We start from the raw sequence: 25451 nt of genomic DNA, 5'->3' as shown, positions 1-25451 counted from the left end.
AGGTTCTCCAAGAGGTGACACAAAAGAGCATGGACTCCGACGTGTCTGCAATGGTTTTGGCGGATGGATAAGTCTTTGTCTGATTGTTGTTCTGAACAAGGTCAACAGCTACAGATATTTAACTTCTCGAATGTCACCCCAAGGCCCAAATTCTGTCACAATCTGCACACAGACACATTGACTAGCAATTGATGGGCATTGTAACTCTCACCTGCTGCAAGTACACACATTAGGGACTGTTGCTTTTTTGGTTTAGACTTGCTTGGTCATTTTTATAAACAGGAAAAAAAAAAGAAAGAAAATAAAACAATATTAATAATTTTCTCTTTAAAAAAAAAAAAAAATGTTCCTTCAAAAATTGAAAGGTTCTACAGAAAGCCTGCCAAAAATCACTGGAAAGATTCCCACTGTTATCTAAGACGTTTGGGTAATTATACTTTTAGAGTATAACTGTGAAATATTTTATTGTAAATCCAAACACAGCCTTAACCATGAGATTGCCACCAATACTACCCCTCTTTAAAAAATTCATGTGCAGCTACTGATTTGATTTTGATGTTAGAAACACTCATGGCACATGCCCAGAGCACTTACCAGAATACATCTGTAGGTATAGTACCAAGACACTCACAAATGTTAGCTGCCCCTTCAATTGCTATGTGTGTTATTAAAGGGCAAACATTTTAAACAGCATTAAAAACACACAGACAAATAAATATTCAAGTCTAAAAAGGTTTTTTGCCATGTTATTTTTCTTTATTTGAACCTTCATGATTCAAGTCATGTACTTTTAGAAATATTGTGTGCACAGCATTCCTTAATGTGTGTTACAGCAAAGAAGGAAGGAAAAAAAGGAGTTCAGCCTACTCAAAATACATTGACAATGAATATCCCATGTTAGGAAGAAACAAGTACTTTATAAAATTACTAAAGAGCAGCAATGGATTAATTTTCTCCCTTAGTGAGGCCTCAGTTGCTGTTTTATCACAAAAAATTCTCCTAAGAGAGAAAAAAAAAAAAAAAGAACAAAAAAACCCCATATAGCATATGTGTGCTGACTTCCACATAGGAGAGTCTCTGGTTTCCCTGGGCAGCTGTCAGAGCAATCAACTTCAGTCAGAGAAATCTCCTTTACAGGAGAGGAAAATAAAAATTAAGACCAGCACCCCCCAAACATATGTTCTACGGTTTCCCTTTTATCTCCTCTGAAATTCTATTGTTACCCAGGCGAGCAGCCCAGCCTGAGCTGAAAATTTAACAGTTTTAAAACCTGTGATTCAGCTTACCTTGGTAAAAAATTAATTCCTGGAGAACACAACTTGGAGTCTGTTATGCCAGCTGTTCCACATTAGCAGAATGACAACTGCTCCTTTTTTCTAGCTGTGCTGTGAACTGACATATCAAGATAATACAGCAAGATTTTTGACAGATCAAATTTGGATTGGCCACAATTATTAGAAACATGTTATGGAGGAATGACTTTGTTTGCTTTAATAATTTGATGGGCATTTACAGATAAGTGAAGGGAAAGAAAAAGACTAACTATTGTTAAAGGTATTTTGCATCTCCTACTGCTTAATAGTTTGTTTATAGCAATACTAACCAAAAGTGAACAAAAACACTAGGTGAGAGATGGGGGGAGACAAAGCAGATGAGCACTATTCCTGCTTAAGATGGGCTAAAATCAGTTCTGAATCTCCACAATCACTCTTATGGCACTTTTGAATTACAGATCCACTTAGGAATTTAGCTCTTGGGATCATCTTTGTTTATAATCTTTACATACCATTTTAGCTCATTACTGTTGAGCATGGGGTAGCATGGAATATTGAACTCCTTTTCTGAAAGACACGTAAATTAAATCTTGTTGTAATATTAACTCCTAAAAGACAGCTTTGGCTCATGGGTGTCACTTTCATGCATAATATTATTATTTTTATGTATGTGTGTCAATTTTGAAAATCATCTTGCATTACTAGTACATTTTTTAAGAACAGACCTCCTCTGGATTTTGAGCCAGAAATCTCATTTTACAGCAGGACTGATGCTACTCCACAGCAAATTGTAACCAGCTCCATCTGCTTTCAGAAGAGAACAAAATCCCAGTTGTCTAAACTAGCATAGGAAAACGTTAGGAAAATCCTGTAATTTTCTTCAGTTATCTCTATCTTTTATTTCTCTGACTAATCTATTTGCTCCTCTTGAAATGATTTCTTTAATAGACCGTTTGGAAATGCATAGAAAGAAAAGTGGCATTGAAAACAGAAGTCATGTTGCAGTTGACAATGACAAGGAAGTGCCATCTACTTTAGCTACCACCTAAATGGAACCAATTAGGAATACATTCCCTTATCTAACACACAGCCAAAAAAGCTGGTGTAGTCCTGAGAGCATGTTTAGATTACTACTGGGAAACTAGGAGAAAAATTAGATACAATGCAGTAACAGCTTAGGCATTGTAAGTTTCTGGTGAGCATGAGAAAGAAAAAGCCTCTGTATTCCTTCTTTTGTGTACACAGATTTCTACCTCCTCTCTCACATATATTCCTAATTAATGTGTGGTTTTGTGCAGGAGATCACATTCCAGCAAAAAAAAAGACATATTCAACTCTTAGAGGCTAAATACAAGAGTAAAATTATTGGGAATTAGAAGCCAACTCTAAGGTCTTTAAACCAGACAGTCATTTTTACTGTATTCCTACAGCAGCAGTGGACCCGTATCCTGATTTATGACTGCAACTCCTGTTCTCTACCATAATGCAAATAAATAGCCACGAGTGCAGTGTATTTATTACACTAGGCAAATATATTTGATGAAAAATCTGAGGATCTTAATACTCTGAGAGAACTCGATGATTAATGATTCCAAAGACCTTTTAATTTTACAGATATATAAAACTGAGTTTAAGCAACTTCCCTGAGGATACAAAGAAAATTGACAAGGTAGAAGAGAAACAGACCTTTAGCCTCTTGTCAGAACTTTAAGTTACATCAGCCTTAAAAGTGACATAGCAACAACTATCATATAGCAATAGGCATATTTATGTTACTAATAAGCTATTGCATAACACAGATAGAGATGGGGTTTTACAAAGCTGTAACCGCTCCACTCAAAGTATAGAGTAGGTTCAGGCAAATTAAACAACCTCCTTTGAGAATTTTGACTTTAATATTGATCTACTACCTTGTATTGGTTTTGTGTGGCCAGGTTTGGCAGAGGGGGAGAGGGAGGCCTACAAGGGTGACTTCTGTGAGACGCTTCCTTTAGTAAGGAAGCAAAAATCGTAGAAAAAACTCTTTGTAGAACCTAGGTTTTAAATTTTCAGTGCATCGTTTCTTCATTCATACAACATTCTCTATTTAAATATATGTGTATTTACATACTGTATCTAAGAAAATAAGATATGGTTTAATTTGGAACTACTAATTTTTCTTGGCAATCGCTCAGTGTTGCACCAGATGATTCTGTGCAGAAGCTAAAAGCCACAGTACCAGGCAGAGCTGTCCTCTAATATCTTGCTTAAGGCTAGACCTTTCTAGAATGAATTTAAAACGTTATTAACTCTGCTTTGCAAACAGGCACACAATGCAGTTTCACAAGAAACTTCTTGCTTTAGCATTAACAAAATGCAGTCTTAAAAAGGTCTTTAAATCTCTCCCACAGGAGTATAGCTCCTATATAGGAGCAGTATAGCTCCTCACTTGTTTACTTTTGATATAGCACCAGCAGCAGATGCCTCTCCTTCTAATTTAAACAGTTAGCCTTCCAGAGGAATTAGCAAAGCAAACAGTAGGACTTCCATGCATGACATACAGATTCAACAGTTGTAAAGCTTTACTTGTATTGCAAAACTGCAGAGATTATTAGGACGCTGCAGGGTCCTTGACCTGAATTCAGGATCCAGTTTTTCCAGCTACTTGGTTTTCCCAACTACTTTGTAAACATGGCACTACTTTTCACTTAAAGTAGAAAACCTATCTTTAGTTATATCCATGTCAATATGGCTCTAGTGAGTTTGAGGTCTTTCAGGCATTCAAATCTAGTCCAGAACTGGGGTAAGCAGGAGGTTTGGGTTATTTTTACTTACTTCTTTCAACATTTTGGGAGAAATCCTGGCTATTTTTTTATTCGTCTTTATTGTATGGAGCCTGTTCAACATAGTAAAGAATCCCACAGGAAGTGTAAGTTCAGGAGAAGGGAGACAAGAAAATAAGCATTTACTCTAAATGCACAGTTTGATACAGGATAGTCCATGAGATTTAGGAAAATACTTTAAAAATCAGCAAGGAGGACATTTGACTCCTAATGTAAAATTCAGATTTCAAATGGCAAAAACCCCAAAGGACCTTTTGAAAGTATGATGTTCATAAAGTTGGGTGATAAAAATCCCAAAACAATGTAACAGACAAGGGATCAACTAGAAGACCGAGTTCACATTCTCTACTGTACAGTGCTCTATGCAACTGCTTCTCAAGCTTGTGCTCCTTCTTAGAAGGGAAAAGATAGGACAAGGTTGCTAGATTAGTTCAGCATTTCATCCAGAGGATGACTTCAGGATAAACACAGCTACAGAAATATTATTCAGAAACACTTTGAAAAATAGCTGGATGTGGCACAGTCTAGTAACCACGGTGGTAGTGGATCAAGGGTTGGACTTGATGTTCTCAGAGGTCCTTTCCAACCCAGTTGATTCTATGATTCTATGATAACAAGGGTAAGAGTAGGAAAATACTAAATAACAGTTACAGAAACTTTGCAATGCCACTGCAGAGAAACAACAAAAAATGTATGTGACTTCATTTACTAGCTTAGCTATTTATTATCACTTAAATTAGTCTTTGTACTGAGGCTAACAAGAGCTTTGTTTGAAAAAACTAGGAGCAACAGCAATCAAAAAACAGGATTTATAATGGAAAGTCCGTTAGTCTTTTTTTCCCTTTTATATTTAACAAATTAACACCTTGTAAGTAGTTTGTAACCATCAAACCCTGAGCACAGGAGATATTATTTCCACTAATTTCACTGCTTTCTGTTTCTTAGCCATTGTATATTATTCCAAATTAGAGAAGACCTTTTGAGACAAGATGCTTTGCATATTTACTACTAGCAATGTGATTGCTAGAAATTGGAAACTGGGCCTTTAACAGTAAGTGAAGACCAAGGCCAGTAAGTAAATTGTTTGTTTGTTTGTTGGGGAGGGGGTGAGGGGAAGGAAAGTAATCAACCCAAATGAAAAGCCACATTTTTCCTCTGACTTGACTCTGTAGTGCATATCCAAGATCCTGTTGTATGCATACATACAGAATAGTATTCATTTCAGCTATCTGATTAAGCAAAAATCTGCCAGCAGTAACAACTGCAAAGCAGATGATTTCCTTCCAACAACTTTTACCTGGTATTCCTGAATAAAACCAAGGGTTTTTTAGTTATCAGGCATGCATTAACAGCAACAACTTTAAGATAAAGCTGATATCAAGCAGGAAGGAAAGGGACCATCTACAAAACCATGGCATACTAACATAATATAAAAAACTGCCAGCCAGTATCTTTTTAAGGAAATAAATAATTTAATCAGTATTTAATTTCTTAGCTGTTTTGGTGCAGCAGTAGGACAAAATACTTCTCTGTAATCAAGTTCTTGTCACAGATAGTGGCTTTGGGAAGGCAATGAAAAAGTATAAAACAGAAATACGTACTACCTTATTGATATCATGATTCTCTAATAGGAAGGAAAAGTCCTATTATATGCAGCAGAGGACATGAATTTACTTTCTAAATTATTAAATATGGGCTTATATATCATAAAATGATATTTAACTCCATTTATTGAGCCTGTGAAGGTTGTGTGGTGGTTGTTTTTTTTTTTAATTTGAACTGCCCTAGCAGAGTGCACAGAACAATTTCAGACAGTGAGAGGAGTCAGGTGGTGGGGCCCCAGGGTGGTTTGACAGACAGGGAGATAATTCAAGCCTTTCTAGCAAAACTTTTGAAACAGAAAATGCAGGGAGTCTGAAGGGAAACAGCTTAAGGAATGGCATGACAGAGGTAATATATGACAAGTTGATATAGAAAAGCAGCTACAGTTTTATTCCCACAGACTGTTTCTTTTTGTCAGCAGGGTTGGTTCTTTCTGTCTGTGCCTAATTCTATGGTATCAAAGAAAAAAACAAAAAAAATATCTTCCCTCAGCCCTGAAGACCCCTCACCATTCTCTTGCTTTACTATTTTTGGTTAAAATACTTAATATACATCCTGGAAAACAAAACAAAACAAAGCAAAAAACAACAACAACAAAAAAATACATACACACACAAAAAAACCCAAGCAAAAAACCACAACCAAATAAACCAAACAAACCACAAAACCCCTGCCAGCCCTTGTGCACTAAGGGATAATAGTGAACATTGAGCTTAATGAGTCTCTGACTCTTCACCAGATCTGCAGACCTCCAGTTGTTTGCAAAGCATCCCCTGACAGAGACACAGATGTGCAGATGGACAAAAACTGCACAGAACATACACGTATAATGTATATATGTGTAGAAGGGACTGGAGAGGGTGAAGGGAAGAGAGAGAAAGCTCAGTTAGAGCAGCACCAGAGAGAAATAAAAACAAAAATGGAAAAAAATAACTTTTTATTCATATAACAAAGCAACATCTTTGAGATCCTAGGTCTTCAAATGAAAATGAGCTACTAAACAAGAATAGCAACAACTGTGGCAGGCCCAAGATTTCATGCCATTATTTTTAAAACAGTTTTTGGGTGACTACAGAATTAGTTGCAAAAAGGAGAACTGAGGTATGAAAATGGGGAGCAGAGGCACAGCAGTATGACCGTGCTCATGAAAACAAATTATGCTTCTGGCCCAACAGCCTTGTGATGATGACATCTGATTTTCCTGAAACGTTGTTCCATGCACTGAATATCAACCAAGACAAAACAGGCAGAGGAACAGTGTGATGTACATGTTGATTATTCCTATTATATCTGTCCCTTCTAAACCTTCTCCCTTGATTTGATTTTTTTAAAGGATTTCATATTAAGACTGCTTTTGACTACTTTACCCTATCAAGCAAAAACTGACTGATTATTGGACTTTTAGCTAATCACCAAATGGCTACTAGGGAGATCAGCAAAGCATCTACCAGTAGACAAGACTTGTTTGGTATTTCTGCTAATTAATTACATTTAATTAGTGTCCAGTAATAGAGTGTTGGTGTCTGTTTAAAAACCCCTCTGACTACAGTGGCTCATCTGCCTACAAAAAGAAAGACTGAAGGAAACAATGCCATTTGTTCTGAAAACAACTGAGATCCTTGCACTTTCTCACATTTAATTCCAAAGCATATATTTAGGTTGGTAGTGGTGAAGTGCTACAAACTTCCCTTCACTTTCATTTGGTTTTGATCAGCCCCTGTTATGGTTTCAAGCCAGGAAAGGGAGCTATAGCGATGAATATTCACACCATCATCTGAAGCGGGGGCACCACCCCACCTTGTGTGGGGAGTTGTAGGGGACAGGGTTTGCCACTGCTAAAAGTTGTTGCGGGGTCTGAGCCAACCCCGGAACCCATCCCTGCCTCTCCGGCACAGCAGCCAAGCTGGGAGCTGCCAACTCGATGCGCTGTGCCGGGACTCCTGAATCGGAGAGAGCGAAAGTGAAACAAATCGCTACAACCCACTGCCCAGCCAAGCCCAATGAGACAACACGTGGCAGGGAACTGATGAAAAGTGGTCCATTTATTTCAAAATTTGCTTTAGAGCCAATGCAGCATAAAGAGCCAAATGACAACTATTTCTTATGTTTGCCCATCACTTTTAAGCCCTTCTTTTATTAAAATATTAGCCTTTTATAATGATACTAGCACATCAGTGATTTTCAAAGGTCCCTGAATGAAATGAAAACTAGCAAGACTCCTGTTTATTATCATCACATTTACTTCTACACATTAACCACAGTACAGAAACAGTCTTTTACCAGCTGCAGAGCCTTTGGTGGTCATTTCGTAGTTCTGCAGCTGGATAAAATATCCACAGACTGGCTCAAAGAAAAGATTTGACCTTGAGATACAACAGATCCTCTTTGAAACAAACCTTCTCCTCCTAAGCAATCTGAAGAGTTAGTTTCTAGAAGTGAATCTGCAGGTATTAGACATGAAGGGGAAAAAATCCTTTTGAAATAAGAGGGGGGTTGCTGGAAAAGGGGAATCAAGCATACTCTGTTCCAGATCACATAATGGTTCAGAAAACAGTTCACTGGACGGTGAGATAAATACCAGTGTTTCTCAGCTTTTCTTTTGTGCCACAGAAGGGTAAGAATTATGAATTGGAGAAAGTCCCATGCTGTAAACCAGTTATCCTTTATCATATACCTCACCCTCTTCTCTGTTACACAAAAAATGTTCAAAGGCTGAATACATTTTCCACAATAATTTCATCATGTGTGTTATCATCATATATTTCCTACAATTCTCTGCACTTTAAAGGGCTATTGGCTATGACTGAATGACTTAGATTAACGTATACAAATCTCAGAAGCACTAAACCCAAGTATTTGACTTTATAGGTCTTAAAGTTGTTTCATTTAGATTGCCCATAAATTATCCCAATTTCCCAAACAAGATCAAAATTATTTAAAACACTAGACAGCAATATTCATACAAAAAAAAAAAAAAAAAAAAGACCCAACCCAGCAGCATTTATTATCAGTCTGTGTAATAATGAAGTTCATAACCTTCACTTCAATGCATGATTTGGACAGTCCCACTGTAAAGCAGTGGAATAATCCAATATTCCAATATTCCAATATGCAATACTTCAAAGAGATCAGTGAATTTCAATTTGAGGCCTTGTATGAAGCACACCATAGCCACAGCTGCTACACCAGAACACATCCTCTCTGCTGGCTGCCATTCAGTGCAGGCTTTATGTTACAGCCCAGGCACAAAGACAACTAGAGAGTTTTGAACTTCTAATAAACTACAGATTAAAACCCCCATAAAACTAAGCAACCAAAAAACTTTTTTCAGAAAAAGTTTTTTACTGTAATACCGAAAGACCAATAAGGCATGGGTCTTTCTTCTATTTCCCAAAACATATTAAAAAGCATCAATTGAGTGTATGTAATAAGTATTAGAAACATTTCCAGATCATAGTATAAGTAAGTAAAGGAGATGAACTGGGAATGTGAGTCTTTTAGGATAGCCTATTGCAGAAATGGGATTTCTGAAAGAATTTCTCATATCATAAAAGTATGAATTTACATGCTTAAACTACCTTGGATACTGAAGGATAAAATTGAAACAACAACAAGAACTACTGGTAGAATAGAATGAGAAGGATCTATCCACACATTCACTGCAAAAAAACAAAGATCTCACACAGTCTCAGGCTTTTTTACTTCAGATCAGCAGGCCAGCAAGTACAGGTTTTGACAATCAGTTTGCTAGACAATTCGGGGAGTTCTCTATACTGCAATATTGTGCAAGCATGGCAGGCTACTTTATCCTCAAAAGCACATTAATTTCCAGTTTACAGAAAATCATCAAAGAGTTTGTAAGTGGTTCAAATATAACTGAGTATAATTAAAAATAATCTTACCTTCTTTTGATCTTCTAGTTTGTGACTTATTGGATTCCTTCCATGTTTGTTCATCTCTGAAGATAAATCCATCACATTCACTCCTTGCCCTTCAAAATGAAATCGATTCAGCAATGCAGCAAACTAATCCAAAAAACAGGAGCTATGAACACAGAGACATGGTGCTTTTTTTCCATCACACACCATCTCTGAACATCAATGACTTGGAGAAATGACTAAGAAACCCATCGACTGAGCTGAGGAAAACTTTGCAGTTCACTCTTGGGACTTTCCAAATCACCATAGCGTTTTAAAAAGTTGATGCTTAAGAAGAGAAATATTTGTCCACTACTTTTAATTCCAACTGCTATCTGTATCTTTCTTCATAGGTTTCCATTTTACAGGAGATTACATCGTGACTGTGGACCTGTTGAAGAAAAAAAATATCATCAAGATTGATTTGCAATCTGCTGTCATTCTTTGTAACTGATTACCTGTCTTCACTAGGTGTGAGGGGGGATTTTGTGTGGGTTTTGTCCTGCTGGTTTGGGTTTCATTTTTATTTTTTTTTTTTTTTTTGCTAAGTAACTAATACTGGAGTTTCACATAATACTTGGCAAGATGAAGCTATGCATGATCCCACTCATTCCCCTCTACATCACCATGGGTACATGGAGTATTCACTGAGAACAGCCAGTAAATTCCAGCTACCAATTTAAAGGAAAAGTTACGGGAAAGGAAAGAGAAGAGCAAAGACTATTTGGCTAAAGGCAGCACAGATGAAAATACTGAAATATAAACAGACCAAAAAAATCCCTCCTGAAGATGCCTAGTCCCACCACTAAAATAGCAAGCTTTCTTGATCCAAAAAGATCAGGGTCTTTTCAAGAGCTCAGTATTGATACAAAGAAACACTGACAGCATGGTACTCTTGTGAGATATAATTTCTCCTCCAGGCTAAAGAGTGTTCCAACAAGAAACAGAATTGTAGTTATTCTCAAAACTACAATTTGAGGCACCTATTCTTAGCCGTATTTATCTTCACATACACTTGAACATGATATCAGTAAAGGAATAATCATGTAATAAGGACAAGTCCTTTCCAAAAATACCTACCAACAAAGAGAAGATGCCTTGGGAAATCACATGAATATAAGCAATTGTACACTAAGCCACTACATGAGAGAACACATACCCAGATAGCTTGTTTCCCAAACACAGATTTAGCATGATACCTCTCACCTAAGCATATAGTGAATTTTGCTTCCTATTCTACCTGTTGAGAATTATGTCCTCCTGCAGATAAGCAGAGTATTACAAACACACTCACCAAAGTAGACTCAAATGCTTCAAGAGCATTCTCCTATTCAGTACTTAGAGAATCCTGAGGAAGTCAGTGAAAGAAAAAACAAGACTGTAAGGCATTAATTGCCCAGAAAATAGAAATTAGTCATTAAAACTATAGCGTTAAAAACTTCCATAAACTTAGCATTTTATTGGATTAAGAAGCAGATCAGATTCAGTACTATGCTGTAACCTTCCTAAGCACAACCAGCTTTTCTCATACTGTTTCCACAGAATCTGAAGCACAGCAGGACAGAGACAGACATCACTCTCAGGTGCAGACCATTCCCACTCCCACCTGTGATTTCCCCCATTAGACAGTTTCACAGACCCACAGAATGCACAAAGCCATAATGCCAGGATGCAGGAAGATGAAACATGAGATCAACATGCAGGGATCAACATCTGGATTTATGCTTATAACAATTATAAAGCCAAGATAAGTCAAAAACAAGCTGTTAAATAACAGCAGTTTCCCTGGTTCATTTCATGGTCAGACATATAAATTATATTACTCCCCATGCCTGGCAATTATTTTGCTAGGCAATTAAGCTATTCTGTGGAACTGTATGGTGTTTTCAAGCCAAAGTTGGACAGAATGCAAATAATTTTGTTTGGACTGCCCTCATTAATTTTAACATGCAAAGCACAGGGTGACAATTCTTGCTCATTCCATTCAGCACATTGTTCTATGGTCTTCAGCCTTTTCAACATAAACAGCTGTAATTAAATGCTCTTGGATGACAATTTTTTTTTTTACAGCAGAACACAATTTGTTATTCACTATTTTACACTGATATTTAACATACACACAATCACTGAATAAAATATCTAGAGTCCTAGATAGCCTAATGATGACATATTAAATAACAGATTTTTACTAGATTTTACTATCATTTACAAATGTCAAAGTCAAGATGAATTACAGCTTTTTTAAAAATCTATGCTCTTAACAAACATGTAAAAGTCATTTAATAATAATTTCTAATCATTTACAGGTACTCATAGTAAAATAGTCTTGCAGACACATTTAACGTTGCAAACACAGGCCTAAAGGAAATGGAGCAAGGTATCCAAGCTAGGACTATCCTTAGACTTTCTTGTTTAACAATACAATGAGGAAAATATTTTGCAGAAGTATTTCTGGCTGGGGGTTAGTGACTTCCTCCTCTAGAAACACACTATGGAAAGCATTCAGGGTGATGTAGCTTCTGGTTTAAGTACCTCTAATACTTGTCTAAAGTATATGAAAGAACTTTTTGTTTTACTTCACTGTGAACTACAAGTTTCTGATAGACTAGTGGGGAACAATCCCAGAATGTATTCTGAGAATTAACCAGAATCACCCTTTCTATACTGCTCTTATTATCAACACAGATAGTTCTTGAAAACTTTACATTGACAGGATTTTCAGAAAGCAACGAACATCCTCAAGCTCTCTGCAGGCCTCTTATGTGTATTAATTATTATTATTATCACTAATACTACTACTGTTTTCCCTGAAGTAGCACATTCACTAAGTATTTGGTGAAAGTTAACACAAAGATGTTTAGAGAGTCTGGATGTTGCAGATCAGCCTGGTTGGGGAGCAGGGTCAGAGAGGGTGAGTTGTAAGCAACTACTGTGTTTTGGTCAGTTTTAATGGTTCTATGAAGTCTACAAAGAAGAAGTTGCTGCACAGTCTTAGGAAAAATTTAGATAATGAGGCCTTCTGATATATTAAAAGTTCATGACTTCATCAGGTGCATTCTGATGACTACCTAGGAGGTTGCACACCAAAACACTGCTCTGTGGTTGTTATCATGGGCAAGGATGGGGACTTGGTGTACATTAGAGACCTCACGGACCACTTTCTTTTCCAAAATCCTATTGTGCCCACATGGATATTCCCAACTTTTGTCATACAAATAAAACAACCTTGCAGTGATCTTGAGGCAGGTGCAGGTATGAAACTACACCTTTCAAATTTTCTTTTTTTGTATACCAGGTAAGTCTACTGAACTGCATCTTGGATATTATCAGCTGCACTGATATGGTTTTATGCTTAAGAACATTAGAGAGTTATGTTTTATTAAAGCATTTCTGAAAATCTAGATAGAGAAATTATTTTCTGTGTATGCTGATAGGAAAGGCTATGCAAAGTTTAGAGGGAAAGCACAGCAATTTTCAGGACTAATACCTCATTATCAAAATGGAGATTCTACTTTATGTGCAGTTATAATAGTGATGTTGAATTGTTGGGTTGGGAGGGAGGAGAAATTGAACATAATGGACATTTACCTCTTTCAAACATGATAGTGTCTATGGCAGGACCAAAAGCAAGTGCCATCTGTGAATCTCAGTATACAGCTAAAGCAAAACCAAGATACAAATAAGCCTTTGTTCTTGCTCATCAGTGTTTCCAGGGATGACAGCATGGCTGAGAGAAGAGGTGGGAGAGTATCAGGATGCCATGACTCCCTTGAGACTAGCAATGGGGCACATCTTATGCAAGGCTTTCTCTCCCCCATGGTCCCTGGGGTTGATTCTTCAGGCAGTAGAAATGAGGCTCACCACTAACAAGTTATTCAGATCCACATTGAAGATAGGCAGGTCAAAGATTCCATGGATATAACTTCCAGGCTTGATATGCTCCTATGGAACCTCTAGCAGATGTGGCACCCCAGTATGGCTCTAATAATTTACCCATAGCGATAGCTTCACAATGGCCTTAAAAAGGCTTACCTCTAATCATGAAAGCTTCTTATCTTTCTTTGTAGCCTTTTCCCACAGGGAGAAAGCATTTAGGGTCTCTGTATGGGTCTAACTGCAGACATAGTGATCAGGCACACAAAGAGTTATCAGGAAAAGAAGATGATGTTGACTCTTACAGGATTTGAGAGCAATGACAGAGAACACTGCTTTTAGCTAGCATTCAGAATAAGAAGTCAATATCTGTTCTCTGCAAACACATATGATAGAAGTGCCACAGAAAGGCTTGTCTGTGCCAGATAAAAGCAGTCTGGGAAGGCAGCTGGTAAGCCAAAAAATATCTCCAAGCACTGAGGCTTGCCTGCAGAATTATTTCTTCTGATACAAAATTAATTCTGCTCCAAACACACTCCTGATTCACAGCCATACAAAAAGCTGCAGTGTTTACAGCCCTTTCTAATCAATGCACTGGTGCTTACTCAGATAAAAGTGACCACATAAGGACAAGTCCAGAGATTATGTCCTTTGTTAAGTGCATGTGTGGCTGAAACATTTTGCATTATTTTAGTAAGTGGTGTCATCCTATCGTCTGGATTTCTTCAGAGGGGAAAACTCCTCTTCAGTACAGAATGCTATGCTGGAGCCATCACATTATCAGTGAGCAGAGAATTACAATTGTTTGCTTTGTTCCTGGCTCCAGTCAATGCAAATTAAAACATTTATTTTCAGATTTGTACAGATTAAAGAAAAAAAAAAGGGTAATCTAATACTTACATTCTTGCAATCCTTTTCTGCAAAGCAGGATGCCAATTGCCTCTAAATCATCAGACTGAATGTGCAAGTTAACACTGGTGCACATAATGATGTAGCAAAAAAATATACAAAATAATAATAAATAAATATATAAAAAGCAGATTATTCTAATTTATAATATTCTCAGAAACTATTGCTATAACTGGTAAAGCAACTCAAATCCTTTTGGTTTTCTCAAATCCTTTTTATCTTTCTTAGCAACCTCCATCAGTCTGAATTCTATACACAGAATTTAGAACTGCTATAACATGTCAATTTTATTTCAAGCTTGGAACCAATATGCCTTCTCTCCTCCATCATCCAATTCTTTTGTCACTGAATATCAGAGATAAAGCAACATAAGAAAGGCAATACAAAAAAATATTTTTAAGAGATAGTCCAGTCTAGCCTTTTAATACAGTGTCTCCTAAAGATCTGATGTGAGGGATGACAGTTTTGTTGCATGCACAGCACTCTATGCCAGGATACAAAACTAAACATCAGACTTAAATAGAATTTGGTTATCTTACCCAACACTGCCCTGCTACATATGCAATCTCTTAAGTGATACATAAAATGTCTGTATTTCAATATGCCTTATGGCACTTCTGCAGACAAGCTTTAAGGTACAAATTCCAGCTTGAATAGTTGTATCAATTCCACCTTTAGTTTCAGGGGAATATTTCTCCATTTCTATCCAAACTTATTTTGAATGTTCCTCTGCACTGTCAAAATAGATGAAAACAGTATGGTGTAGCTTTTATATTTATAATGTTTATGAAACAATAGGAAGAATGAATATTCCTTATTTATTTACATGCTAAATATTTCACTGTACTTGTATAATTATTTATAACTCTGCATATATAAAAAGACAGCTACCTTGAAAAACAAGATGGATAAATATTTTCCAAAACTGACTAAAAACCTGGATGGGATATGAGAAAAAAAGACAGAACTGAGGTGAAAATGAGGGGGAAAACAGAAAGCCTATTCTATATTCTAGATATGCAATGGAAAGAGTAAGCAAGAAAATACAATTCAATCAAAAAATGCAAGTACACCTATATGGATCTTAAATTGTTCTGACCCATTATCTGAAACAGCCTCCTTATGCAAAAAAAAATTATTTATGAGGCTCATGACAAAAAGAAAGGCTAATCAAAAATAGTAAAGAGTTCACATACCTTTGAAATTTTGTTTCCTAGGGAGCTATTAAGCCTTCATTTCTGTTGCTTTTAAGTTTTGATTGGCATGCTGAAAAAAGATGCAGTTGATCTTTGAGCAATAGCCATTCTTCTGGGAGTTCTAGTCATCTACAGCTATTGTTCTAACCAGGTTGCCATAAATCCCAGACAAATTATTAAATACTTATTTCTGTACACTTTACAAAAATTATAGGAAGAAAAAGGCCCTGGGCCTTCGGAAATACCTCTATATATGGTACCTCTATGAAGGTATATATTGTATTTTACAATATATATATTGTATTTTACAATACCCTACACATGTTAAAACTCTGCTACCACTCCAGGAATGGCAACGGCACCCAGGGACAGGTGTTTTCTCTCTGGTCTGTAGGCTATGAATATGAGAAACAGGAACACAGACTAAAATTTCACATATATTGCTATTTTGAGCATTTATATATTCAAACACAAAACCAACATACTGAGGGTTCACCAGCTACTCTTACATGAAATCCACAGTAAATCCACTTTCCCTACCCTACTGGAAATGAGAACTTAACTCCCCACTTCCATAAATCTAAGTCCTTAAAACTTAAGAATGCCATTAAATCTCGCAGCCTCTCTTGATCTACCATGACTTGCTAAATAACTCAGTTGGATCAGAAAGCCAGCTGCATTTTCAGAACATTTTAACTCAATGCCTCTTACAAGTGATATTGTAAAAAATCTTACCTATCCTTGCAGAACATGTCTCTGACAATTCCATAGATACTTCAAAAATTGCCAATTTATTCTTTTAATACTTTCAGTGGCAGCCTTTTCAGGTGAACTCCATGCTTATCCCAAGAGACTACATACAGGTGCTGATCAAACATTGCAAGCAATCCACTACACCTGGTGCCTCAGTATTCAATCCATGCCCAGTCTAGTCTCTTGCAATTAATTTGATTGATTCAAACAAATATGTGTCTGAAACAACAGTTCCTAGAGTCTGCAGTGCAGAGAAATAACTGACTAAAGGAAGAATCCTGTTTGAGTGGGGAGGGAAGAAAGAGGGGGCTGGAGAAAAGGGGATGCAGAGGGATTATAAATTTTTTATAGAAAGAGTCAAGCAACAAAAAATATATTCAAATATTTGAAGACAAAAAGCAGAAGTAAGTGGTGCCGTCTTAACCATGAACTGAAAAGACAACCTTTGATGGTAGAACTTTATTAGTCTTCACAATCACAGCATCCCAAACTTGTTTAAATTTGAGTTCTGGAAAGACCTGCTAGGTAAGTTGCTTCCTGATCTGCCAAGGCAGAATAAATTACTGCAATGTATTTTCTAATGCTTTATTCTGGTATTACTCTAAATTCCCAAGTGACCCAGCTCACAGTGCTTCTCACAGGAGAATATTAAACAGCCCAATAGAGATGAATGCTCTAGGAAGTTTCTCAAAGGTTAAGTATATTGAATTAAATTTTAAGCTGAATTTTACGTTCTTCAAGCAATTTGTATCAATCTTTGCCAACACAGGTTCACTTCATATACTTTTACATCCTGATTGTATTCTCACAATTTTGAACACATTCAAAATAATGTTCTATCAGTATGACTAAGGAAACTTTGATTTTGGCTTATCTTGGTCTCAATCCATTCAAGTAAAACTTGAATAGACCTTGAGAGTACCAAATACACAACTGCAATTCAAGATATCAAAGCACTTTGTCGGTTGTTCCCAAGCATCTCAAAGATGGAAATCCATTCAAAGGTTACATTAAAGGAGTTTTAATTACCAATAACATAGATTAGAAATACAGGAATATCTATCCAGTCCAAAGCTTTATTGAAAGTGTAGAACTAAAAAGGGCTTGAGGTAACACATAGGAAATAATAAATAATAGGAAACATATGTCTTTGTATCTAATTAGAGAACATGTTCACTCTTGAATGACTAAAATATGTCTCAAGACAGTAAAGTACTTAAAGTACAATGTCAGACTCCACTTGTAAAGAGATTTACATCTCTAGGTACCACAAATTGCTCGGTGTCTGTGAGACAATCTTGGGCGAGATTCATCTGAACAAGCACAGTTCCATAAGTGTAAATTAATGGCTCGGTGGTCTCTCTGAAGTTTGAGATAATAAACAGGCATTTTTAGAATGGAATTCTTCTCATCCAAACTAGCTCAGATGAATCATGACCTAAAGATGAATCATGACCTAAAGAATATTAATAATAAAAATTATAAGATAAAGAATCGAATTACACAGAAAGCCAGCAACAATAAACAAATACTGATCAGCTTTTCCCTGCCACATTTTCGCCCCACTGGAAGGAACACCCTTCTACTTGGAAGTGAGAGTCCCTTTCCCTACCCTGACAAGGATGTGAGATGGTATGGAATAACCTCCTAGTCACACCTCTCAGCTATTGAAAAAAACTAACTCTCTTCTGGCCAAAACTAGCACACCAGTGAGGCAAAAAGCAGGCTTTTCACCATTTTTTTATAAACCTTTGAAACAGCTTTGAGGCTTGTTTTGCCTCTTAATATGCAGAACATTTTTTGACACAGTCCTTTCTTGGTAGACTTAGCTTGCCCTATTTCTGTAATATAACACTGCAAAGATCTCCTTTTTTGCATCATACAAGTTACTTACCCTGAAAAAATAAAAATAACTGGAACGATCTCATGACTTCTACCTGTGTAAATACCACCCTGTTTATCTCCTTATATCTCCTTAGATCTCAGTAATACTGATCTCTGACCTACCTCCTCATCCATATCCTGTGCTTATACTTAGAAATTCTGGGATTCTTTGTTACACAGTGATATTAAAGAAATTTAAATCAAAGGCTCCATTTGTAGAATGCTTTATAATAACATTTGTAATGTCTTTTACTATTTACTGTATAAATTACCTTAACATTTTCTGTAGCACTTTTGATTTTATTTCTCATTTCAAAGCAACTTTTAACATCATCCAAACACATAGTACTACAGATTTTCTTCAGATTCTGAAAGCAAAGCTGTAACAGTGAATTGTTGCTTGTTGTTAATCCACCTTCATCCAAGTTAAGTATAGGATCTATTATTTAGAAAATATTATTTTCCCAACTTTTTGTCTCTGAAAAGTATATGGCCAAACTTGAAACATAAATTTTTTAGACTGTCCTTAAAAGCTAGAACTGTAAAAATGACACTGTTTCTTACCTCACTAATGCAACAATTTTCATTTACATTAGAAACTATTTTAGGGTGAAATTCTCTCTGTCAAAAGAGAGTAGCAGAAGGCTTCCATATCACTGATAAAAACTTTAGCATGACCATAAACTCTAAACAGTATAAGCCTGATGAAACCTGGGCATTACTTTTGATTTCAAGAAATACACTTACCCAGTCTATAGTCTGGCTATTTTAGACTACCCATTGGCTTTGCTAATGTTCAGTATTTTAGGAATAATGTTTCAATCCTCCCTTAAAAATATCATAAACAATCTTTTCTCAAGGAGTCCAATAACTCAGAGAACAATACCTATCCCTCCCTTTCATCTTGATAGCACAATGGCTACACAAATAACACTGATCTACAACTCACCCAAGGTGAGCTACCAGAGGTTTTGTTCCACTTCTTAAACAAACAAATGCTCCGGCCCTTCAAAAAATGCCAAAAAAATAACTAAGTATGTTCGAAATGCGTAATATAAAGAAAAAAGAAATGCTAATTATCAATGCAAACAATTATTATTTTCTCTGTTGAGACAGCTGTCATGTAATTTGCCCTCCCAATTATTAAAACAACTCATATCAGAAACACGCTGCTGAATTAGATCACAAACGTGCCCTGCTTGCACTGTTGTATTTACGTCTAAATATTGTCAGTCTCCTAGACACTACTAGCAATCACCACACAGAACATGTAGCATTCAAAAGATAAACAAATGCAAAGGTGGGAGATCATCCACACTGACAAAATAAGCACAATTACTTCATGTGATCAAACATACATGTACTGTGAATAGTGTTTAGCTGCATCATATCTGCATCTCGTCTGTGTAATAATTTGAATTTACCATTAGCAGTACTATTAATCACAAACCATGTGTGAAATAACTCCGAAAGAGAGTTATTATACTCAGCAGCTGGGCTGAGTATGTATTTTAAGACAATCTGGTTTCTGAAATTATAAACTCAAATGTAAATAATTTGTTCACCAGATGCTCAGACTGGCAAAAAAAAGAGACTGAAACAGTTCTGTAAAATGTGGTACACACTCTATCACAGAAACAACATCTACATGAACTTTCTGTAATTAATTGAGTTATATAATTGTGTAAAATATTAAAAAGTCTCTCTAAAAATACTTCCCAGTCCTGTTAATTTCTGACAGCCAATAACATTTCAGAGTAAAATGGTAATTCTGAACATATTACTGCATCTAAAAATATAGCCAATATACACCAAATATTATTATTATGCACAAAAAAATTCACAATTTTTTTACACAATAATTCAATGACAGCCATTAAATAGCATGCACACAGATGTCAGATAGATAAAAAAATCTCAATGTTTATATTGTACCTCAGTTACTCTCCCATAACTAAACCCAACTTTTTCTGTTAATGATTTAGATGAAGCAGCCTAAACAACCTCAACCAAAATAAAGATTGTTACAGTCATTACTATATAATACTAACAACCACTTGAAATACTGGTACCGTGTTGATCTGTTTTTAAAAATAGAGCACTGCACCCAAAATCCAGCAAATTTATACAAAGCAGCATGATACGAATGTCTCATTTTGTAAAAGCTTATACATACCAGATGATGCAGTAAGAATGTATGATTTTTCATCATGTCCCTGTGAGATTCTGCACGAAAATGCTGAATTAGTAGTACTTACATATTTCCATATTCTTACTGTTTGTAGATTTTGAAAAAACAAATAATATAGGAGTGAAGGTTAGGATGGAAGAAAAGGTTCAGAAAATAATGTCTTTACCCAAGGAGTGGATCACATTGCACTGATAGAAATTTAATGGTTCCTCAGAAAGCATAATGAACAGCCTTATCTCAGGAGACCTCTGTTCTCTACACACATCAAGAGTGGTGACAGCACATCCTTACCAGAAACAAATACAAGGAGGAAAGCGCCTGCCTGAGAGCGTTAAACCTACGGCATGTTAGATGCCTGCTGTCATCAGAGACAAGTATTACCACGCAGCCTACCAAGATACTCAGATACTGCAGTTCAGATAAAGAGACCTTTCTGTATTTCTCAGCAACACAAATCAAGAACATCTCTGTTTAATTTGGACCTGTTTGCCTTTACTAGTCTGGCAGCCCACTGCCTAATTCTCCATACCACTGTATCACCAAGCCAAGTTCAGTCTTTTCTTGGCAGGCAGTGAGGAGCTGCACAGGCAGTGAAGGCAGTCCCCTGCAGTGGAAGGAACACACGGCTTTATCCTGTCAGATTAGGAGCAGTATTGATTGGTTGCAAGACTATTTTGCGCAGATGTCCTCCGACAGAAAGTGAATCTCTATTGAACCCTTGAGTATAGACACAAAAGGGAAAGCTGTGAAATATTTGAGGTTACGGAAGCATTTGAATAAGCATTCTCCAAAACAGAGCAGAAAGAAAACCAGCCTAACTCAGCAAGTAAGCATTTATGCACACAACATTTCTAGATAAGAGGAAGCAGAACACAGACTTTCAGGCAAGAATCATCATGAAAATTCATGAATCTCACCTGGAGATTCAATGTAACTGAAAATAGCAAAAGGTTGTGTGCTCCGTAAGAGTTTGAGATAGGGATGGATAAGCAAGTTTTGTAAGCAATAAAACATATACTCAACTATACTGTAAACAGATATTCACAAAAATAAAAAAAGCTGTCCATAACTGTCTCAGCTAGATATTTCTATGAATAACTTCTCAGTAACTTCAAACTGTAGTCTAATATCTACAATCTGGAGGAACTCATTGTTCTAAGATCAGCATTAATTCACTCAAAGTTTATTAGCACTCAATTGCAGTGCTGGGCACCCCCACCAAACATCAATACCTTAAACTGGAACAGTTACCTTCTGCTAACTGTATCTCAACTAATACATGAAGAAAAAAATCACTGAGAGCAATATCAGACTCTCTTGTAATGAGCTATAAAAGCAACTGTTATTCACAGGTATTAAAAAAAAGTAATGTTTAAAGCAATTTTAAAAATCTGTTTAAACTTCTAGGTCTCTGTATTATGAATGTACTTGTTTACCTTGAGCATACTACTAATTTGTAACAGCAATGAAAAAAGTCATACCTACCCTCCCTTATCCCTTTTTCTTCTTACCCCTTAAAAAATGAGTTGAAACAAATAAACACAGCCCATTTTCATGACTGCCTCATAAAAATTGGAGTAGTAATAAAGATATCTTATCTGTGCTGTTTACAACAGATGTTAGTAGCGTAACACAATCAAAACACAGAGACCCATATTATAACTTAAGATTTGAAATTGTTTTTATAAAGTATTTATCGGGACATTTCTCTGCATAATATTTTTGAGAACAAAACATAATCAAAACAATGTCAGTGTTTTATAAGCAAACCACTTCCTGTTCTAGCTCCTATAATCAGACTAATAAACATCTTAGCAGCCACTTGCACTTACAAGAACACAATTTTCTGTCTCCACATGAAATGGTGAAAAAACTAATCACAATGCCCATGAGATTCACATTTCATCACCTTGTTTTTTGAGCTCTCTTTCCTTTATATAAAAATTGTTGTTGAGTTGGAAAAGCCGTTTAACACCATGCCCTTCATTATAACAGAATGAAAAACAAAATGGAGAAAAGGCAGTCTCCATCCTGTTCACAGCCATCAACCAGTTGTAGCAAAAAAAAAAAGCTATGATCACAAAAGAAGGTATTAACTGTCAGTTTTAGTAGAGCCAAGAGGCAAGCTGGAAGCTGGAGGCAGGCCATCTAGGACAGGGTAGAAGCACAATTGGGTTAACTTGCCGTACTGCTGCCCACAGTGCATATGTTCTGTGGGTACAGCATCAGGCAGCGTTGTCAATCTGGCACCTCAGAAGAGCCCTTGGTTCTCTTGCACAAGTATTTAAAAATAGTATGCTGTTTTCATGATACAAAACTTTTCTCATATAATCCATTTATATCACACACTTTGCCAGACGATTTTCAGCTGCTTTATATTAATTAGCTCTCAAAAGGCATATTTAAAGAATAGACAATCATTTCATCCACACTTCTATCCTCTGTGGCACAATGTGGTGACAACATGACAGCTTCCTAAAAAGCAAAATATAATAATGGAAAGGCTGGTGCTGCTGAGGGTAGATTTTCTTAAGCTCAGATTTTCAAAGCCCTATTTCAAGGCCCCAGCTGAGCTCCTGTGGGCTTCTTTGAAGCTTCTATCTTTCCTAATCAACCCAAGGATCTTTTCTCAAAGAGAAACAAAAATCTCAATTATATTAAACCCTGTTAAGCACACACCTTTGCCCACTCCTCGGTTTTTGTGGTTATTTGCCCAGGGGGGGTGGTTAGGCTTCTGTAGAATATTTATGTTTTCTTTGTTCCCTATGAATACTTTGTGTTCTCCAACTTTCTAGAAGGATATTCTAATACTGCATCTCAGACTTAACAGTATGTTTTCTAGTTTCCTTCACGTAAAATTCAAAATATGAAACTAAGATTGTACACAAAACCAGGATGGAATAATAATACTGAAGGAAACAATTATAAGACTATATTTCAAATGTCTGAAAAATGCATAGCTAGACAATACCCAGCAGGTAGACTGTAAGTATTATTGCACAGTTTGTTTGCATTTAAAAGGCTTAATATACCAATAATTATAATTAATTTATAGTTATTTGCTATTAAGAGATTTTTTCTTGTTCATCTGCAATATTATGATAGATTAAATCCACTTTAAAAACACCATAGACTCTAGCACAAGCACTGAGAAATACAATGGAGGAGCAACAGAAAAGGATTTCAGATTCATCAGAACAGCAAAACACTATTTGAAAATATCTAGTATGGGTATTGAGATTCCATAGATGAATTATCAGTAATGAAAGGAGTAGCTGATGCTAATAACCAATCTAAATTGGTAAAATAACCAATTAAAATGTCATCTTTAATTAAAATGCCAATTAGAGCAAAGGGTTATTAAGATACGTCAGTCACTAAAACTGATGTATCCTACTTCTTTTACATGATGTCTTTTCTTCAGCATCTCCCAAAGGTAAGAGCTCTTGTCCAAAATAAAATCAGGTTCTTACTGCCTTATTTTAACACACATGGCATTCAAACTATCCCAAAAGGCAAAAATTAACAGTGCTACAACACAAAAAGAAATTAACCAGCTTTTAAGACAGAGAGGTATCCAACACAAAAATGCAAAACAAAAATGAAAGACTAAATATGCTAGCCTGAGGGTAGCTTGGTATGGTAGCTGATATGAAATGCAGATCCTCCGTCCCAGCCCCCACATCTTTGGAAGGAAGTCTTCCTCAGATTTCAAAGCTTGTGTAATGAGGAGCCAATAAAACATTATAATCTGCTAATGCCTATTACCACTGATTCACAGGACTTCCTTTCCCTTCAATTAACCCACATCACATAGATCACCATGGTTTACTAGATGATGCATGAGGATGGGGATTACACTACAATTGTCATAAGATAATAACATATACAGTAGAAACAGAGCAATAATACCTCAAACAACCCCTGTAATTGGAGCTGAGATACTGTAATGATAGATCTATTAGCATTAGTTCAGTGGAAAAATATCTGGGTTTCAAGATTAAAAGGGGCAGTTCTCTGGACTGACCAAAAGCTCATAGCTCTCTGATTTCTTCACTATTTAGCTCAGTGGGCTTTGGATCAAGACAGTATCTTTATCTTGGTATCTCAGTATTGCTGCATTCAATCACATCAAGCAACAACAAATCCACCCATATAAAGTAGTGCACCAACTGGATATTATGCTGCCTTCCTCTTCTTTCATCAAACCCAAAATTTAGCAAAAAAAAAAGACATAACCCAGAGAAACTTTATTCACAATCTGAAGACAGGCTTCCAAATCTAGAAAGTAGCAGCTAAATGAACAAATATGCACACATACATAGTTATTTTGTTTCAATGTCAGCTTCTTTGGTTTCATCTCAGCTTAGCCTTCCCCTACTTTGCCACCAAACACCCTCACACTGCTTCATTTAATGATCTCATTGGACAAATGCAATTTATTTTCTGAATATGTGAGCCAACTAATCTATTCATGGCCTAATCAAACTTAGCTTCTATGGTTTTACCTTCCAGGGTGAACTTTACCAGTTTCTACTGTACTATACTACAATAATAAAACAAGGGATTAGATGACTCAAACCATGCCTATAGTTTTCTCATGAACCATGAAAACAAAACAAATTAACTAACACACTCAGTGCCTATTTATCACCTTTGTTTACAGCTTCTTTCTCTTCTGTAAGTTCCTTTCATTACCATGCTATATTTCTAATACACAATATACAATATTAGCAAATTCATAAATCTCACACTCCTAAGGTGTTGGGAGGTTTTGTTGTTGTTGGTTTTATGGGTTTCTTTAAGCAAACAAATTTCAGAATGCCTATATTTTGTTACACTTCTACTTAAGGAGAACACAACTATATCTCACACTGCTGTGAACTACTGAGAGAGACTTTACCACCCTCTGCATCAAAATCTCCAGATCCATCACTGACAGTGAGGTAACACGTTTATTATGCCTTCTTCCATATTGTCTGTTGACATTCAATCTGCCCTTTGATGATGAAAGATGCAAACTGTAGAGG

The 25451-nt window shown here is 36.3% G+C and overlaps 1 protein-coding gene across 6 annotated transcripts in view; it reads right to left on the bottom strand.

Annotated features, from left to right (window-relative positions):
• Positions 1-25451, bottom strand: part of NAV3 (neuron navigator 3) — a 514063-nt gene that overhangs the window by 363695 nt on the left and 124917 nt on the right. For 4 of the 6 annotated variants that reach the window (XM_050324425.1, XM_050324431.1, XM_050324426.1 and 1 more), the window contains exon 2: positions 9601-10006. In XM_050324425.1, coding sequence (XP_050180382.1) covers positions 9601-9672 — 72 coding nt within the window. In that variant the 5' untranslated portion in view covers positions 9673-10006. Of the gene's footprint in view, positions 1-9600; positions 10029-10909; positions 10959-25451 lie in introns of those variants that run through there. The other 2 variants (XM_050324427.1, XM_050324429.1) reach the window with 2 other exon arrangements.

This window comes from Myiozetetes cayanensis, unplaced genomic scaffold (assembly GCF_022539395.1).
Source record: "Myiozetetes cayanensis isolate MyiCay16 unplaced genomic scaffold, myiCay2020 scf3, whole genome shotgun sequence".
NCBI classification, from domain to species: Eukaryota; Metazoa; Chordata; class Aves; order Passeriformes; family Tyrannidae; genus Myiozetetes; species Myiozetetes cayanensis.
Note: the sequence above shows the minus strand (reverse complement) of the source record. Positions and strands in the feature narration are given on the sequence as shown.